We start from the raw sequence: 20,340 nt of genomic DNA on the forward strand, positions 1-20,340 counted from the left end.
CACAGATAAAAACATGTCCACTTACGTAGTGTGTATCTGTCTCTCTTTTGTTTCTTTTTGCTTTGTAGGCAGACAGAGACACCCTGGTCCATACATTTTGCGGTGGCTTCCACATACCTGCAGCACTAATGTTACAAGCACAGAGAAAACAACAACTGTGCAGGTATAACTACCCTGGCTGGGTTTTATGTGTCTCTGTGTTTGATGAAATTGTGCATGGGTGTCTTGTTTCTATGTGAGCATTGTTGTTGCGTCTCTTTGTGCGTATGTGTGTATTAGAGATCAGATTTCATCACCATAACTCAGATCAGTCTGGAATGCTCTCATCTGCTGTCTGTGTGTAACTTTGTCTCTCTGCCATCATCTCTGTCTAACATCACATTTACAGTACCATAACCCTGTCAAAGCCTTGGCTGAAGTATCCTACATTTCAATGCCTGTGTGTGTGTGTGTCGATTACATTTTGTGTCTTAAAGTAATGTATCGTAATGGGTTTTTAAAATTCTTTTCTTTTGCTGAGATGTTTGTAGTTTGTCTTCCTAGAAAAATGTATTGTTTTAGACAGGAGGTAATGTGATCTAAACAGAACAAAAGCAAACCAAAAAATACAAAAAATCACAGCCCTCATGATGATTTGAATTTATTGCAGGGTTATAAAAATGCAAATATGTACAGTAGAGAGATGAGATAACCTGGTACTGAGAATGTGAAGAGAAAAAAACTGGACTCACCAACATTAGATCTTTAGTCAGTGTTGTCCCAGTGGTAACCTCTCGTCTAAAATGATCACAGACCCAGTGGGCTGATGAATATCAAAGTGCTGTGAGCAATTTGCTGAGGTCACAGAACACGATTTCTCTTCATTGAAGTTCAGCCTTTTTTAAACAGTTACGCCATCTCTCGCCATTTGAAGCTGCCAGCCTCCTAAGCTGCCAAGCACTGCTTCAAACTGGGGTGTTTATTTTAACATGGAGCTAACAAGCTGCTTATATGAGACAGGTTTCCAAACAAAAATAGAGGTAATATGTATATTTTATGGAACTTTGTAATAGGTCAGTTTTAACAACCAGCTGTGTACGGTTTACACCATAATGTCTCTTTAAACACTCTTTTTTTCCCCCTTAACTTTGACTTAATTTTCTCTCTCCAGGGCACCCATCACACCATCACAGGTCTGTTGTTTGCCTGTAAGTACCGGGTCGCTGTGGCATTGAAGGCTGACCCAGGGTCAGAGGCTGTTGCCTGGGTTACGACCCCAACTTGCTCCTCCGTCAGGGTCAGGGGAGGCAAAGCTTTGCCATGCAGCACTGAGGGTAGGAGTAACTAAACACAGATGTAAAGGCAGTGTTTCATTGACCTTCATTAATCCTTTAACCCCTTAATACCTGTTTTTTCTTTTCTATTAAGACCCCCAAACAACCTTTTCTATATGAACATAGTTTATTAGTTTAATACACTCTGATTAATTTTTGAGACATTTTAGCATAAAAAAGTTGTCATATCAAACCTGCTGAGAAATTATTAAGAAGAGTTCTCTGATGAGTAAAGGTTTTGTGTCTTCTGTCTGTGTCAGAGCGCCTCCTGGCAGGAAGAAAGGTGGTACTGCGTCCAGAACGGCTGACGGCAGATTTTCAACAAGTCAACGGCACCTTGCTCACTACGTTTCGCTGGAGGATGTCCCAGCATGCACTGGACCCAGCAGCTGTCGAGGGGTTCCAGTTCACCTGGACGCTGCAGTCAGGGGTTACCATGGCAACTGAAGGGCAGGAAGACACACTTATCTCCCAGACGCAGACGATTGCACCGGTGAGACAGAAAGAGAGGTTTACAGTGAGGCCGTTGTATTGTGTTCGTAGCAGGAGGAAATGAGAGCAGAAATATTAGCGGGATGTAGAGAGTGTGTGTTGTGTGTCTGTGTGTTGTGTGTCTGTGTGCGTGTATCCACCAGGTGTCTTTCCTTTTTCTTTCCTTTTACCTTATACTTTAAAGAGGCGACGTCAACATCCATAGATTTCAAAGAAAGAACAAAATATAATAGTTTAATTAATGAAAGTCTAATAAAAGTAGAAAAATAAAGGAACATGACACAGCATTTACCTGTAATAGATTAAATGTTAGGTCTAGTGATATGTTTCGTCTTATATCAACACATCCCTTTTTAAAGGCAACTATTATTACCTGCATAGCCAAAGCCTGATCTTGACATGACTCATCCTCAGGGCCACAGAGCTCTACTGTCCAAAAACGTTTAAAAAGACATCGGTGAATCACATCGTGCAGTGGGTGACTTCACTCATTTCTTCATTATGTACTTCATTACAATGACCATCTGCACTTAAGTTTATTTTGAATCAGTGTCAGTCCCACTTACAGTCCTGATGTAATACTTGCTAGAGCACCAAGTCAATGGCTGAAAGTAGTCCCAAACAAGTACACAAGTTATTCCCACTTAAGTTAAGTTTGCTAAAAAGATCAGTGTTTAGCAATTTTAAATTATTAATCTAAGATCATTTCTAAAAGTGTATCATGGTGACACCTTATTTTAATCATTTACGTTGCCATAGACATGCTTGGAAAGTTGGACAGTACTGAGAGATGGCTTAACACATAGTTGTTTTTTGTCTTTTCATGGGATTTGTTGACAGTAAGTAGTAAGAAAAATTTTAATTAGCAGCAGCCGTATACTTTATAATTTCAACAGGTTATTTCTTAATCAGGGCAGTACGATGGTGCAGTGGTTAGCACTGTCGCCTCACAGCAAGAAGGTTCTGGGTTCGACCCCAGTTTCTCTCTGTGGAATTTGCATGTTCTTCCTGTTCTCTCCGGGGACTCTGGCCTCCTCCCACAAGACATTTGAGGTAGGTTGATTGGTGACTGGTGTGAATGTGTGTTACTGTGAGTGGTTGTTTGTCTCTCTATGTCAGCCCTGTGATAGAGTGGCAATCTGTCCCCCAGTTTCATCTGGGATTGTCTCTAGCCTCCTCACAATCCTTATAAACAGTATAGATAATGGAAAAGATTTGTAAGGGAAGAATAATGTGTCTCTGTCTTTGTTTCTGTCCTTGTGTGTGAGAACTAACCGTGTGTCTTCATCCACAGTCTCAGCGGTCAGTGACAGTTAATGGTCTACAGGCGAACAGTGTCTATCAGCTGCAGCTCCAGTTGCTAACAGCGGGGGGAAGCAATGGTGCTGCAGTCTCCAAGACCATACATACTCCAGCTATCAATGCCACACTTTGATAGGTAGCTGTGCTCTCTGACTAACTCACTGCATTTTTTTTGTGTAGATCCGTTAAAGACTTCTACTTTTATTCCTTTAAATGATAAAATAGCACATGTTTTTAGCCATGTTTGAGAATACTTCTTACCTTGTGTTCACTAAATCCTATTGATCATCTCTTCTAGGCCCCCAAACTCCACAGCTGCCACTGACTGCTACACCACGGTCATCTTTACCAACATCCACTTCTCTCCTGTTTTCCACATGGTTTCATTGCAGTTTAAGTGCAGAAAACTTGACTAAAGCTATAAAATAAAAAATTAAGGTAGATTCTTGTATGAAAGGTGTTTCCTACTCTGATAGTTTCTCTTTCACTTTACTCACTTTTCAAACATCAGGGAGGCTTTAATCTTGTTTTAATGGAAAAAATATATTTGCATGTCAGTCATTAATCTGTGAGATGATCTAAAGGTCGTGGCCTTACACAATATTGTTTTGTAAAATTTGCTACATTTTTTGTACCTGTTCATGGTGCCGGTTTAAAAAGCACTAAGTACTTACACTTGGCAGTGAAGTCCTTAAACCATATTTTCACCATTTTTAAAATTAAAACTAAAACATTAGCACCACATTGCCACAGCATTGCAAGACACTTATGTGAAAAGTGAGACTTCTGGCACGGCTGCATCTTGTACATGTTCAGTGGGACTAATGAAGTCACCTCACCCGACATCACTGGAGCCAAATGACACTTGTAAAGAGACTTATTATGCCTATTGTTTTTGATCATGCTAGTAGAGAAAAATATAGCACTGACCTTATGTACAAATAGTAATGTATAGCAACAGACTGTTGTTATTTCATTTCATCATCTGCTGCATTATCTTTGAAACTAGTGGGTCTGACTTGGTTGTGCAGAAGTCTTGAAGTAAGCTCAAATATTTTGCTATTTTTGTTCATATGTTTTAAAAAAACTGTCAGGATTTGCTTGTTTGTAACATTTTAGACCTTGTGCAGCATTACTTTACATTATGGTACACCGATTTCACTAAACAATGATATGTGACATTTTCACACAATTAATATAACTACTCCTGTGGTAGATTTATTTGTTTTTACAAAGGTTATGTCATTTTTTTTAAGTTGGAATATTCTGGTGTCAAGCAACCAGTAATTATGTCAATATTCTCTCTATGTAACCTTTTACTGTTGATAATTTTGTACTTAATTCCTTTACTTTTTGACTCTTAGTTTTATTTATTGTTTTCCAGTCTTAGATTTTTATAATTAAAGATTATCAAGACACAGTGCGTGTTGTGTCAGTGATCTTGTGGTTAGAAATGATGATAATAAGAGGGATGATATCAGTTTCCATTCTAGTTTACATTATATCTTGCATAAGAATTGACATTTTCAGTCTTTTATCCCGTATTTTCCTTTATTTGCTGCACCATGGCTGGATTATTTATGAAAGCAACAAAAAACTGGGTCCCAATTGACTCCCATTATTTCCCCAGAAATCTGGGGAGTACCAGCATCTCAAATGTGAATATTTTCTGGTTTCATAGTTTCATGTTGTAGTAATCACAACAAGTTTATGTTTTTAACTGCTGGTCAGACAACAAAGAGGTTTGGTTATGTTCATTTGGGCTTCAGGGAATGGCATGAAATATTTTTTGACGTTTTACACACTAAACAATCGATTATTAAAAAATACAATAATCTGGCATGTTGATTATGAAAATAATTTTTGGTTGCTCCAATGGTGGAATAATAAGATCTTGTCCACTCAATTTGCTAAATTACATGAGTCCATCCTCAGGATGGAGGATGGAGGACACATATCCTAGTTAAGATTAAGATAGACTTTATTTATCCCACTTCACTTGTTACAGCAGCAGTGAGAACAAGAGTGAGGAATATATATATATATATATATATATTATATATATATATATATATATATATATATATATATATAAGAGGCACCGAAGAATACAAAAATAAAGTGCAAAAGAAACATAAAATTCTGTAATAAAACATAAATGTGCAGTTTGTATTACAGAAAAACGTGATAATCAGTGAGGTAGATACTGTATTTTTGTGGTGCAAATTTTTCACATCATGACAAATCATATTATGTAGACCCAAATAATGCAGAGTAAACCAGGGACTGTTGTGGTACGTAGTTGTCTAGCAAGAATTGTTTACGTGTCACGCCAATATAAAAACAAATTAAGTGGAATCAGGTTGGAGATTGAAATTTTCTTGTTGTCATGTCTTTAAAAAAATACAGATTTTAAAGACATAATTTTGTACGTGTATAGTTCATGGACAGGTGACAGTCGACGCAGGAAGATGAAAGAGAAAGGTAAAGGGAGGGATTTAAGGGTGACTTCGGGGGAGTGTCGGACGCAGCCGAAGTTGAGCTCGACGCCGTGACGCAAACAATGAGCGACGACTGTTCGGATTGTTGTTTCTTCAAATCGTGGTCAGACGAAACTCAGTTTGTTATTTCATAGACAAGGTAGCGTACAATGATGTTTCTTTCAACTTTTCGTCACGGTTTTAGCCTTTTCTCAAAATCACTTCAGACACTGAGTCGCAGGTCCTTCTTTGTCTTTAGACGCCTCTAACTTCCCACTGAAAATGGAGGAAATGTGTGTAATCGCTGCTTTGTGTTTTCGCCTGTGTTTGGTAGCAGCTAGCTAACTTAGCTAGCTTCAGGGGAATGACAAACTCATGCAAAACTTTAGGAAATGTCACATTAGACTTAGTTAAATTACCTGACGACACGTTACGGTCCTAAATATTGTGTAGTCATGCTGCAGTAGCCCGTCGGCCAGTGATAAATAATCATAGCTAACGCAGATTTCAGTTTAATTAATAACTTAATTGATTGTGGGACTTGTAGCAGTCTTAGGCGAAGATGCTAATGACTAATTTAAATACATACATGAATGGATATACGCACTTTAGGAGTTGTGCAATTTCGCTGCTGTGCCGCTAAGGAAAGCTAACAATGAGTTTCGTATGTAAACGAAATATCACTCTTTGAAAACGTGACTTCAGAAAGAAGAGCAGCACAAAATGTCAGCTAAACAGCCGCTTGTTGAAGTGTAGTCGTGATATGTTTGTGTGAAAAGAGAGTTAGCTGCAAGCTAAAACAAGTGAACCACATCTGAATAGTGGACCACCTGTTAAGTGAAGATAACATCACTGTTACTGCTTCATTTCAGCAGGTCTCACACAGTCAGTGAATATGAACCCCAGCAGAATCAGGGGTGGATTAAAAGGAACACTGTGCTGTTTTACACAAGTCAGTTTTACTTTTTGACCTGAACATTTTAGTCTCTAGTACAGCGCACAGAGTACAAAGTAGTGAGAGTGGCATCTAAAGACAAATCCCTACCCTGATGTTTAATTTCCATCAGTATCTGTGTGCATGCAAATGTTCACATTTATGTGAAGGTTGTTTCAATATAATGGTATGATTTCTTCAAAACAAGTGGTAAAATATAACTACAAAATCTACTGTTGCTTAAAATTTTGTATAATCAAGATTTGAATTCTTTATGTCATTAGGTTAGACTTTGCGGAGGCATTGTGCTGTAAAGTGCACAGATTGGATTATTGACAAAACTGGGGGGGAACTTACTGACATTTCTTTCATTGGTTCTTTTTCCCTTTCTTTCTGTTTCTTCCTCTCTTCTTTTTCCACTTTTTAAAGTCGCTCTAATCGGGAGACCATGGTGGTGTCATTCCATGTGGAGTCTCGATAACCATTGAGGAACATTTGCGACCTGCCATGATATAGTCAGCTGTCGTCAATAACCTCTATATTTTGGGAAAGAATTGAGAACGACCTGAAATGTCAACATAAAAATTAAGGAAAGAACAAATCCTAAAAATCTGCAGGACCGGACAGGACAGGATAGTGGAGAGGGGGTGTTGGGGATGGGGTTGGAGAGCCAAAAGAGGACGTCATGGTTCACAGCGGCTCTGCTTCCCCAATGAAAACAACACCATCAGGATCACCTCATTTAACTGTCCCTGCTGCAGCACCCCCTCTGCAAGTAGAACCTCCTCTGGTACCGCCTCCTGGAGATACTACTGGTCAGGACCTAACTCAGAGCCCTGCCAACCTCCTCAGCACAGACCTTACCTCCAACTCAGACTTGACACAGACCTCTACTCCGTCTCCTGCTGATGCAGAACCCCCCGCTGTAACCCCAGCAAAAGCACTTACAGCTAACTTTAGCCCAGCATCATCCTGGTCCTCTACACAGGCATCAACCCCTGCTCAGGGCACAGTCAATGGCCGCACATCAGGCAGGAAGAGGACCCCTAAGGCATGTGACTGCTGTGGACCCAACAGTACAGGACATAATGTTAAAACCCCAGGCAGGGGGAGGGGGAGGGGAAGAGGGAGAGGGAGGGGAGCTGTTAGGGATCTTGGGGACACCCCAAAAAGAAACGTGGGGGGCCAGCTGACACAAATCAAGAGCTTGACCAAAGAGATGGTTGAGGAGGAGGCAGAGGAAGAAGATGACTGTTTTGAGAAGGTGCAAATGACTGTAGCAATGGCTGATACTCAGTCACAACCCCTTGCTCCCCTGCCTGTTGCATCCCTGCAGGATGGACCAGTAAGGAACTGTGTTGCTCCAGAGAAAGGAGATGCACAGAAAAATGAGGACACAGTGATAGAGGGGATGGGGATTAACAGCGAAGGAGGTGGGGATGGCAGGGATGTGGAGATGAGATTGTCAGGAGCACCAGGCAGGGGAGCATCTGTAGTTAGAGGGAGAGGTAGAGGAGGGATGGGGATGATTGGAGCTACACTTGCATCAAAAATGAAAGTGGAAATTGGACTAAAGAGGGGAGGTGGGGCTGGTGTTGTCATCAGTTCTATAATGGATGCCACAGCTCGATCAGTGGTAGTGCAGAGTCAGGAGGTGAACAGAGATGCAGAGATGGTGCATGGGGAGCAAACTGACTCCAGCATGGTTAAATCTCCATTTGGAAATGGAGACACTGTAAACCTGTCTGACTCTGAACCTGAAGGGGACGCTAAGGAGGACAACATGAGTGAACTGAGAAATGGACTGTCCGTCTCACAGCAGTCAGGCATTGCCTCAAGGTCAGTAACTCCCCAGGATCTTGACTCTGAGATGCAGGTGGACCAGACTCCTGATGGAGCAGACCAAGTTTCTTTACCAGTAACTCTGTCCAACGGAAACATCACCATGCCAACAGACAGTGAGCACAAAACCACACCTATGGAAATGGAAACTTCTAATCAAAACCAGGGACCTATTACAGTGTGCACCACGCAGCACCACTGGGCATTAACAGACCACAGGCTTTACTGTCAGCTGGGAACCTGGGAGAAGGAGCAGATGGAGGAAACGTCGAGTAAGGGTCTGTCAGGAGAAGCAGAGATGCAGAATGAAGAAAGCTTGGAGCAATTGACTGAAATGGTCCACGGTAAGATGTGTTTATAAACCTTCTCTGCCAGTGTGTGCCTCTACATAACTATATTCACCAACTTCTCAGTTTGTTGAAGCTCGTAAATCATTAATATTTTTACAAAATGACAAACTGAAGGAAGTAGCTGCTGAGGAAACCAGCACTTTTTCTGTCATATATCTATAAAACATGTGGCCTCATTCATGAAATATTAACACAGACTTGATCTAAACCTGTGTTTCTGCATTATTTAGGGCATATTTTCGTGTTATTTTTTGTATTTATTATAACTTCACAGCCATAAAATGGTGGTCAAAGCAGAGCTGATGTATGTAAAATAAGATCTCAAGCTTACACAACAGTTTTGTCTTGCATAATAAAAAAAACCCCAGTACTTAGTTTTATAAGCTTTATATTTGGAATTGGTCTGTCCTGGTCATATGGTCCCAATGCTGAGCCTGAATGCCAAAAGATATTTTGGCTTTCAGGACAGAGATCTAATTTAAGATCAACCCTGATTCACCAGGATTTTCACATGGGTATGAACAAATTGGTCATCTGCACATTTTTCATGAATCAGAAATAGGCATTTTTTTTTTCTTTTGCAAGTTAAGAGGTCCAATCATGCAAACACTTACCCATAATGACAAGGGGAAGACTGAAGAACTGAAATCTCTCACTTACAAAAATATTCAGACCCTTAAGACAGTATTGTTTTAGAAGCCCCTTTGGCAGCAGCTATTGTTGTGAGTCTTCCTGGTTAAGTCTCTACAAGCTTTGCACACCTGGATCTGGCCAGTTGATCCTGTCCTTATAGAAAAAAGTGTTGTGTTTTGTGGCAAGTAATCATCTTGTTGCCACCACTCATACTTACAGGTAAAATGTATCAACAAAACTACAGTTTTGCCACAAAAATTACCCATAAAAATGTCAGTATTTTGAATTTGGTTTTTAACATCAGAGGTAGCAAATCTCTCTGCTCATATTTCCAACAACACTGTTAATGTTGCTCATGTAGTAGGGCATATAATCATGTTATAATGATTTCCTCTGTTTTAGAATTTTTGGAGAGCTTCTATATGAAGTATGGCAGTTTCATTCCTCTCAGTGAGACAGATGTCCTGGAATACCTGAAGAAAAATGGAAACTCTGACCTAAGCAAAAGGTTAATACACAAACACATGCAAGTTGAACTAGGTCACTTTTGGAGACATCACATATACTTGAATTAATTTCCTGGAGACATATCCTAACCCTAACCATTACCATTACCATTACTTGCCTAACCCTAAACCTAACCACTGATCTGAAGATCAGCTTTTTCCCAATTGGGGATGGAGCTTTTGTCCCCAAATTGGACAAGCTGTTCCCAATTAAACCATCTTTAGACTGAAATATGGCCCTAAAGGTAGCCTTTTACAGACACACACACACACACACACACACACACACACACAAAATCTGCCTGAATACACCTGTTTGTCTGATTGACATTGAGATCTATTTCTCAAGAGAAGCCTGAGAAGAAGAGAATGTTCATAATCAGAGACACAATAAGCAAACAGAAACAACACAACAAAGACACATCTAATGAAAACAATTTCAAGAGTTATAAAAAAACATCAGCCAATCAAGTTTTAAAATCTTCTAGGAGCATAATAGACTGTAGTTTAGGCACAGGTAGCAGGATTATTTAAGTTTAAGTAGTTGCTGTACTTTTTTAAAAAAATTGGATTTAAATGTCACAGGAGATGTGAGGTACTTTGGAGGCTTAGCAATAGAGCTTTATAAATGAATATCATGAGATAATTGTCCATCCGTCCATGGTTCAGACAACAATGAAGAATATGAAATTTGTTGTTAGTTATAAAGTGCAAAATGCTTTGAGGTTTTAGCTATTGAAGTAATGACTGGGCAGCATGGCAGCGCACAATATCTGCATAATTGAGTTGTAAAAGTTAACTGCACAATTGTTTTGCAGTTATTTCAGAACTCAGCCTTTCACATTAATCCAGTGATCGAGTAAATGCAGGCAGCAACGAGGTCTCTGTTCGGATGGCCAGAATAAAGGTCAACAACCTTTTTGCTACACAGGGTTATGTTGTCAGTTGAAATAAACTAGATATAGAATTTTACCCAGGAGAGAATAGAAGCTACTGTCAGACACATAAATGCATCATTTACTGTGTGTGGAGGATTTTTACTGTGGCAATGGACTTGACATTGTGTGTTATGTATAACAGATATTAAAGTCATCCAAGTGTGGGTTAAAGCACTTTTACTAAGAAAGTAGAAATGTGAGTTATTGCTTTATGACATGTTATATAATCTCAAATCAACCCAGTTGTCAGGCTATTCTAATTTTGCCTCAGTATTCACAGGGATCTGTTTAGAAACAGAAGCACCTAAATAGGTTTCATTTCTGTTAGAAGTTCCTTTTTCTGGAATGTTATTTTTAATCTCCAATCTTGTGTCATCTCTTTCCTTAACTGTCACGTCCCTGAAGATATAAAAGACACATCAGAGGTTCGTGTTTAAAGTTTCTGCTGAATTTCTCCTCTTGATGTGTTTGTTTTAGGGGACTGGACATCAAAGGGGAGATGACTCGGTACAGGTCGGGGCTGGCCTCTGCTCCTATTGCAGGCTTCATGGTGATGTATAACAAACACACCCTGGGCCTGGAGGACCTTGGCACGCTGGAAGAACAGAATTGGCTTAACGACCAGGTAATGGAGGCAGAAAAGCCTTTCTGCCACACTTTTCCTTACTCTGTCCAGCCTGCTAACAAGAAATCAATTTTTTAATTTATGCTTATAACATACTGTGGCTTTATTCATGAAATATGGAAACCTATATGTTTAAAAGTTGGATCCAGCACAAAGGAAAAGAAAATTACATTTGTCGATTGTAGTGATGCTGAACAGCCTTTTTAACTCTCTCTCCCTTTTTAACTCCTTTTTAACTCTCTCTCCCTCTGCTCTTATGTCTGGTCAGATTATCAACATGTATGGAGAACTCATTATGGAAGCAACACAACACAAGGTGAGTCAGGGTGTGTTTGTAGGCCTGAAATCATTTTTTTTTCATGCAGTCTAGTATATAGAAAGATATTTATAGAATAGAAAAAAGGGGGGCATTGTAAGAGTTTCTAGACACTTGAGATAATATTTAGATTCTTACATTACTTCCTCTTCTTACTTTTTAAATAAATTAGATTAATTAATACAAACACAATAATGTGTTAATGTGTTTTATTTTTTGGCTCTTTCAGGTTCATTTTTTCAACAGCTTCTTCCACAAGCAGCTGGTTGCCAAAGGTTATGACGGTGTGAAGAGATGGACTAAAAAAGTAAGGAGGAAGATGGAAGAATTTTTCAGTTGTTTTGATAGTAGTATTAATAGATGAACAGTTATACTTTCAGCTTTTAATTTGTCACTCTGAGGGATGGTTTGACACATTTTTTGTGGCATGGTTGGTCCTGTTGTCAAACACAGTCTAAATGCAATGTGCTTACTACATGAGATAAAAGTTTGACATGGACAGTATGTTCAGTAGTTCTTGAAACCACCATTTTCCAACCACCTGACTGTCATACTTTGCAGGTGGAGGAAGACAAAATGTATCTGTGTCAAACAAAAATGCTGTTGAACCTGTTTGTCCTGTAGTTTGTTACATTTTTAAGTTTTTCATCACACAGAAAACAATTACTGCCCCACAATCTGACTTGTATATTATGCACCCCTGTTGAGTATGGCCTATTCCATATAACTTGTGGTAGACATCTGTGTCATTTTGTATCTTTGTTATCTAACTCATATTTATATTTAACTGTGGGGTTATTTCAGGTCGACCTGTTCTCCAAGTGGTTGTTGCTAATTCCCATCCACTTAGAAATCCACTGGTCTCTTGTCACAGTCACCATGGCAACCAAAACCATCAGTTACTACGACAGCCAAGGCATCGTCTTCAGACACACTACAGACGTGAGTCGTGCCTCTGTGCATGTCCGTGTCTTTGGGCTGTAGATCCTTGTTTCAGATTTTGAATTTCTGTGGAGCTAACAAGCACTGATGAGAGAGGATCAGCAGTAATCCAGCTTCTCTGACTGTCTGCCCTGACAAATTATTGGACCATCAATTCCTGGCAAAAGAAAAAAAAAACCTACTGTCTTCTCAGTTTAGCGTCAGTAACAGCAGATAATCAGAACGTGCTGGAGGTTTCTGGAGAAATCCAGGTATTTCATCATAAGGCTGTAATGAACCAGAACCAGTAAAACATTTTGTTATGTTTCAATAATATTGCTTAGATGAGTGTCATTAAGTGTTACAAAAGACTCGAGTCTTGACATCCACCATCATAATGATTTTCTGCATACATGCATATGTAGCATTTTAAACAGCTGTACAAAATTATGAACAGATATGTTTTTGTGGAAGGAAAGTATGAAACTTAACAGTCATCAAGCAGCTTGTTACTGCATTTGACTCAAACAGATTTGTAGAAAATGTTGTGCAATGACTTTAAGATCCATTGTGTTACCTTTGCAAACCAAATAGTTTGATGTTTCAGTTAGAGTCAGTGTAAGTGAGTTGGGTTCATTTCAGGACAAGGTGGACTGTTTGACACCAAGCTATAAATTTTCCTGTTTAAATGTTGCTCATATGTTCACCTTCTGCTTAATTAGACACTTGAATGTATGTTACAGTCCTCTGTACCCTCCACCTCTTGACCTTAAAACTGTTCCAGTGTTTGCATAACACACACAGTATTCTGTAATCTGAACTTGAATTTAAGTTTCATGAAAAGGTTAGAAAGTATTAAACATGCACACTAAATTTACTGCCTCACGATAGAGATGTGAAAGTATTCCTCGGCGCCATTTCATAACTCAGTCCTGTGTGTGGTCCCCTTACAGAACATAATGAAGTACCTTCAGTCTGAGGCCAGAGAGAAGGAACAGACAGCTTTCCAGAAGGGCTGGAAAATTACTATCATCAAGGTAAACCTAAACCCTGATTGTAATTCTCGTGTTGTGTTCACCTCACGGCCAAGTTGATTATGATAAACGACAGACTAAACAATACAATGTAGTAACAATAACTGAATAATTGCCTGTTACAGCTGCCAAAATAATTCTAATATATCTGCAGGAACTGAAAATGATGTTCTAATGCAAATGAGCCATTTGTTGTCTGTGCTGTTGCTGAACTTTGAAGTTACTTTAGATCAGCATAATAAGTCTTGCTACTAAGTCAAACTAATAATATTGCTTCATGCATGTACAGTACATCCTCACATATACGTACACTGCTCAGTCCAGAAACTAACTGTGACATCTGTTGTCTGGCTCCCTGCTCGACTGTGACTTGTTGACTCCTCAGGGTATTCCTCAGCAGAAAAACGACAGCGACTGTGGAGTTTTTGTCCTGGAGGTGAGACATTATTCTTTCCCACCCTTACAGCTGTCCTTCGTCCATCACCCACTTTTATTTCTTCTCCTCATCTCCTGTCCCCGTTTGCCCCCTATCTTTGCCCTATCTGTCTTGTCTCCTGGGAGAAAAAGAAATAAAGTAGATCTCTGTCTCCGGTGTCTTTTCCTGCCTCAGGTCTCTACATGAGTTTGATCATTGCTCAGTCTCCTAGGGGCCTAAAGACATTGGAGCGAAGCTTCTGTCATTGTCCACACTTAATATGGCAGTCTAGCTGTGTTTGTGGATTATTTTACCTCACTGTCTGTCTTTCTATCTGTCAGTACTGCCGTCGTCTCTCGGTGAAGCAGCCCCTGCTGTTCAGTCAGGAGGACATGCCTCGCATCCGCAAGAGAATCTACAAGGAACTGTGCGACTGTCGCCTTAACGATTGAACGACTGAATAACGGCCTTCTTTGCTCACTGACTGCTCACCTGGTTACATGAGACGGCCTGTCCAAGTCTGTCAGACGTTGTACAGTCTGTTACACAAGCTAACACAACCAGGCCATCTGTTTTCCAGGGAGTCCTAACTGCCAGTCTGCCCATGTGACTGACAGCAAGAGTGGCTGTCACTTGGGATTTTTGGTGACTTTTGGAGTTCAATAATACTCTGTAGCTAAGCAGATTTTTACGTGCAAACTTGCAAAGAACTACTGATGTGGCCCTCTACTGACACCCTAAAATGCTGGACCCGCACACTTCAGGTTGCTTTTGCATTCTACATTTACAACCCTCCCTCCCAGAAGATTTCAACCAAATGGCCAAACAGCCGCCTTTAAGAACACAGAGTTCTGACTTTGACTGAGGATGCAGGCGTTGGACCAGCCTGGACCAATGGGATGGATTTTCCCTCCCAGATGGAGTGGCCTTATCTCCTGGATGGCCATTTTAGACTGAATTACATTTTTAACAGTTCATTTTATGCTGGACTTTACAGCAGTATCATGCTTACAGTTATATGCGTGTTTTCTAACATGTTAATGAAGCTAGGAGGTGTGATTCAGTGGACCAGCTGTTCACTTTAAACTTGAAGGTTTGAGTTGGTTACGTTCTCTTGGACTACAGATATTTGCACGGTCAGAGGCCTATCCATTGTAGAGTAGAGGATATCAAACGAATGTACTGATCACATTTCCTTCCTGGCTGCCTCGCAGGTTGGTGACATAGCAACGTACAGGCTAATGGCACATTTTTGGCTGTGGCTTGAAACAGGGATATATCATGTTTCAAGGTAGTTTTTGTTCATCAGGTTTTTGACACCTACTCTGAAAATCATTTCTTATTAAAATTCCAGATTTTCCACCACACAATTCCCTGCTTTTTATTTTTTCTTTCTTTTTTTGTTTTGTTTTGCTGTGATCACATCCTTATGGTAGGTTTTGCACATGCGTTGTTCCCAGCCGTTTCAGCTAAAAGCCATTGTTAAATGATACTTTAAGGTTTGAATCCATCAGTTTGAGTTGAACACAGTTTCTTACGCTGGTTAGTAAATTCCATGTTGAGCTGTACAGCTAGCAGCTGAAACAAAGTTTGATATTAGCCGAGAAGTTTCTCCAGCTTTATATTGTCACGGCTTCATGTGGACGCATTAACATAGGTGCAGAAATTGTGGTTACAGAGTGGCCTCTCGAGAGAAACAAGTGGACCTCAGCTGTTTTGATTAAATATTCTCTCCAACCTGAGTTTTGTTGTTATATTCACTTATGTGTATTTACAGATTGTATTGTACTTTTACTGGCCTACTACTGTACATGCTTGCTTTGGCTAAAAACCAGAATGGTTTCTGGACTGTTTTTATTGTTGTTATTAAAAGGCCAATACTGCTGGGAGACTGAGCAATGATTTGTTACAGCTTTTCTCTTAATGAGTTTTGAATGAGTCCTGTGCTGCTGCTGTACATTAACAAAAATGCTCATGAAGAAATTGATGTGATGAGGAAAAATGGAGGAAACAAAAACAGTGACAGGATCAAGTACAGATGAAAAATAAATGTCCCTAGAGAGGAATTGACTCAGTGACAAAAAATAGTTTTTAGAAGATCAGTGTACTATAGCAGTATTACTATATAATTGCCAGAAGAGGGGGCTCTGTATCAACAATTATCATCTTGCCATAATCATCCTTTTTTTCATCTTTGGCGTCCATCCAGAGCACAAGGTCAGAAACATGTCAGTGGCCCTGGAGTTGGATAGAGATTGAGTGTCTTGCTCAAGGGCACTTCAGCAGGGAGACCTGCTGACATGGGTGCTTGACCCATACCTACTGGGTAGCGGATGGTCCACTAATCATTATGCGAGCCTGATTACTTCAGTGCTACATACTTTAATGTCATAATTAGCATGAGACAGGCCTGTAAATTAGTTGACCTTTAGAGTAGGTTTCTGCTAATTATATGCGTTACATAAAGGCATGTTCCAGTTTGAGACAACTGGGGTTTCATCATCTCAGACTGGGGGGAGTGCTTTCTTCAGATTTGCACAGCTAGAATGAAGATGGCTGTAATGCCTTATTTGCAATGATTTTGCTAGTGTTGTCCTGTTATTATGGGAGTGACTAAGGGGCTCAGAAGAAGTTTACACAGTCAACTTTTCCATTTTTGTTACATTAATGTTTTTTGTGTCAGCAGTGAACTGCAACCCTGGAGTTAGGCTGAATCTGCTAGCTGCTGTAGTCATCCCCTCACTTTAAGGCAAATATGGAACGATAAGTTTTAAGTGAAAATTAGAGGACAAGCCATCTGAATCGTGCTGTGGTGTGTCAGTTGTGACCTTAAAGCTGCATTTTTGTCTGCCTTCAGTATGTGTGTAGGTGCAAGCTAACTGTTTCCAATAAAGGTGAAGACGGCCTGGCCATTGACATTTTACTGAAAACAACTGTGAAACTGAAGTGAGAGATTACATAGAAATTATACTGGCCAATTTTAGTATTTTCTGCTATTTTATACATAAAACATACCATTGACTAATTGTTAGTTGTAGTCCTAACCAGACAAAAGTTACTAGCTAGCATTGAATTAAATTCGGAACTGTGTCAGAATTGGTTGCTATAGCAACAGAATGTTCAGCCTAAACTAACTGCTAGTAACGGAATGCCACTGCTTTCTACTTTTGGCCTTGTCAGCTGAAAAGATGCAACTTATATTTATCACAAGCAGAGTGGGGCAGTCTTCAACACATTGCTGTGTTTGGTGTTTAACCACACTACACTTCACATGCAATACAATAATGATACATTAAGACATCAAGAGTCTATACAGCCATGCTAGCACTTCTGTTAGGCTGGTGCTTCGAGCTAAATGCTAACATCAGCAACATGCTCACAATGAAAATGCTAATATTTTATTTTTACAGTTTGACGTTTGCAATGCTCACAATCTTAGGTTAGTGGGTTAGTATGCTAACATTTGCTAAATAGCCCTAGGCTACAAATGCAACTGAGGTTAATGGGAGGTGCTTTGCAGCTCGGGTCATGAACTACAAATTATAATTTTGACCTGATGATGCTATATATCAATAAGATTGCAATTTAGCCTCAGGGGGATATGAATGTCTGGACCAAATTTTATCTATTGGTATTTGTGGAGACATTTCACCAGAAACCACAACTGTTAACCTCATGATGGCATATTTCAGGGCCAACTGATGACAAAAACATGGACCACACCGCTAGCACTCCAAAATTATTGATTATTATTATGCTTTAATTTATTCTGTGCCATCTGTGGTTTAAGAATCATCAGTATGTTGCCTGTAGTGATGTGAAGAAAGTTTAGACATGCAGTAGGCAAGTCTTCTTCTCCCACCAAATTCAGCTCTTCACAGACACTGCTGTTAAGTGTTGCTTTATCTCTCTAATGTGGGGAAGCTATAGACTAATGGGATGAGATGCTGATGAAATGGCAGGAGAAAACTGCTATCCCTGTGTGTGAGAGTCAGGTAAATGTTGGCTGGGATAAGTCTGATCTCATCTCCCAGTTGAGCCTGCCCTCATCTTTTCTTTCAGTCCACTTGCCTCTACCGGTCTTTTTAAAAAGTCCCTCTCATCTTTCTGATGCCTATCTGTGTGGAGCCCCCAACTTCAACTTTACTGTTCAGCAGGAAATTTGGTTTGCTGCCAGCGCTTAAAATACTCACAGTCAAATAAAACAAAATGTATTAAAACATCCCACAGATAGGACAATTAAACCAAAATATAACTCCAATAAATAACAGATCAAGGCCAAAATAAAGTCACCACTGCTGATAAATAAAAACTCTTGACACCAACAGATAATTTAGAGTTGCTGCTGTCATGTTGAAGTTTTAAAAGTATAACATTAAGAAGCAGTCCTGTCCAACTGCCAAATGCAAAGAGAGCCAGCTCATATTACATTAAATTAGTCTGCTGGAAGAGTCTCTGGCATTTCTTGCATTTGTTTTGGGCTCCATAAATCTGTAAACAGGAAATTGTTTTAGGATTGTAACAATCATACACTGTAAAGGCATATCAGAGAATTTAATGAGGAGAGTACTTCACCAGAGTACTGAACAGGAAGCTATTTACCATTTAGGCTACTATGATTTATTTATGAAGGATTTTCTACCAAAGTACATCAACCTTGAAGACAAATGAAGAAAAACACTATTGCTATACATCAAACCACAACTCACTATCAGAGAAAATGACCATTTATTATTAAGTTGTTCAGTTTTAATGTGACTAAAGTAAGATGGTGGCCTGCAAAATCACTGATTGTGCATGTGGTTCAAGAGACATTTATTATGATTAAAGCTATGATGGAAATAACTGTAAATGACTTTAGCACTCCCAGTGGTAGCACCAAATTCAACAACTCTGGCAGACATGCAGCATTTTCTTTTATTATAATATACTGTATGTAAATTCTAGTCACGGCTAGCTGCTTTGACTTGAATACAAAATAAGGAGAAGCTCAAAAAACAATTCTGTTCTGCTTCACTGATACCAAAGAGTAGACATGTCCTGCAGGGCTGCACCAACTGTTCAAACTGCTCTCCCTTCAGGTGAAGGCTGTGAACCGAAAGAAGTTTGGGGTGGGGGTGGTAGGGGTTACCATTTAGCCCTGCTTGCAAAGAAGCCCTCTGTAAAATGAGACTTAAATACAATGTAAAATGCTTCACTAAACAAAATAAGACTGATCAACCAGAACTTCACACAGTTTTTTTTTTTTTTTTGGGGGGGGGGGGGGGGGGGGTATTAACATAAAAGGTAAGATGGTGAATCCTTAACCCTCTGGCCTCCTTTGAAATACCTTTCCACCTTCTTGGTTTCATCACCAGGGATGGAAGAGCTGCTCTGAAATTATTTAGAGAATTTGGGTGCCTGTTTTTTGATACAGAGAGAAATGTGTCTTGAAAGATTTGGTGCTTCTTCGCGTTTACTCCTGTTACTTTTGTTACGTTTGTAGCAGCAGTGAATGAAAATAGTCCCAGAAGTGACACGGAGTTTTACGGCTCATATAGTGAGCACCCAGCCAAAATTAATGTCTCATCCTGGCTTTTTACTTTCCTTGGTCTGTCTGTAAAGCAGTGCAGCGCTTTACATTTATGTCAATAGTAGAAGCTGACCTGGACAGATCACACAAGTTGTTAATCTCAGAGGGAAAATGAGTATAATAGTGGCATTAACTCTCAGTTAAAAACTATTCAGGTCATCTGGCAGCTGCTTAGAAGTAAAACCGTCCAGTGAGATTATGTTATTACCCCTATCATGAGCGTCTGTCATGCTTTTCGTTCCATTTTGTTTGCCTCACTGTGTCTTTTCGGATTTCTGTGACAGCACCTTAATTCTCTGTACCAAAAAAAAAAAACCCACACCAACAAAAAAAAAACAACAAAAAAAAACAGCCTTATTTGTTTGGAAACCCGTGGCTTTTTATTCAGCTAAAGCAATACCTGTTCAGAGGGTGTCATGCAGTCACTGATGTAGCCATACAAAACATTTGCCAGTTCGTTAGATGAGTCCTGAAAGACAGAGCAGCCTGTACTGTCGACACAGCCCGACAGGACATCTTGACTGGGCATCTTTTACATTTTCTTTCTCTCTAAAACAGCCCTGTTATGAAACAAGCAGATTTGTCTTTGGAGCTGCAAGAGCCTTACAACAGAACATAACTCATAATAGTCCTACTACCCTCAGTTATTTTAGTGATTTGGAAAATT

The 20,340-nt window shown here is 39.7% G+C and overlaps 2 protein-coding genes across 2 annotated transcripts in view; both read left to right on the top strand.

Moving 5' to 3' along the window:
- anos1b (anosmin 1b) overlaps positions 1-4,776 on the top strand; it is a 42,204-nt gene extending 37,428 nt beyond the window's left edge. The window contains exons 11-15 of the mRNA XM_018696053.2: positions 69-163; positions 1,151-1,313; positions 1,574-1,806; positions 3,100-3,243; positions 3,406-4,776. Coding sequence (XP_018551569.1) covers positions 69-163; positions 1,151-1,313; positions 1,574-1,806; positions 3,100-3,240 — 632 coding nt within the window. The 3' untranslated portion in view covers positions 3,241-3,243; positions 3,406-4,776. The remainder of the gene's footprint in view (positions 1-68; positions 164-1,150; positions 1,314-1,573; positions 1,807-3,099; positions 3,244-3,405) is intronic.
- An 849-nt stretch (positions 4,777-5,625) lies between these two features.
- Positions 5,626-17,009, top strand: LOC108896830 (uncharacterized). The gene is made up of 10 exons (XM_018696081.2): positions 5,626-5,747; positions 6,951-8,707; positions 9,749-9,854; positions 11,268-11,415; positions 11,684-11,731; positions 11,961-12,038; positions 12,536-12,673; positions 13,606-13,689; positions 14,072-14,122; positions 14,443-17,009. The coding sequence occupies exons 2-10, from the start codon at positions 7,207-7,209 to the stop codon at positions 14,551-14,553; spliced, it is 2,265 nt and encodes a 754-aa protein (XP_018551597.1). The 5' UTR covers positions 5,626-5,747; positions 6,951-7,206; the 3' UTR covers positions 14,554-17,009.
- The last annotated feature ends 3,331 nt before the right edge of the window (positions 17,010-20,340 follow it).

Source organism: Lates calcarifer, linkage group LG17 (genome assembly GCF_001640805.2).
Source record: "Lates calcarifer isolate ASB-BC8 linkage group LG17, TLL_Latcal_v3, whole genome shotgun sequence".
Taxonomy (NCBI): domain Eukaryota; kingdom Metazoa; phylum Chordata; class Actinopteri; family Centropomidae; genus Lates; species Lates calcarifer.

What these genes read in the sequence shown, in the direction of transcription:
- LOC108896830 (XM_018696081.2), top strand. Translation starts at nt 7,207, where the DNA reads ATGGTTCACAGCGGCTCTGCTTCCCCAATGAAAACAACACCATCAGGA. An exon ending in AGAATTGGCTTAACGACCAG is followed by an intron (nt 11,416 to 11,683) that starts GTAATGGAGGCA and finishes ATGTCTGGTCAG; the next exon opens with ATTATCAACATGTATGGAGA. An exon ending in GTGGAGTTTTTGTCCTGGAG is followed by an intron (nt 14,123 to 14,442) that starts GTGAGACATTAT and finishes TCTATCTGTCAG; the next exon opens with TACTGCCGTCGTCTCTCGGT.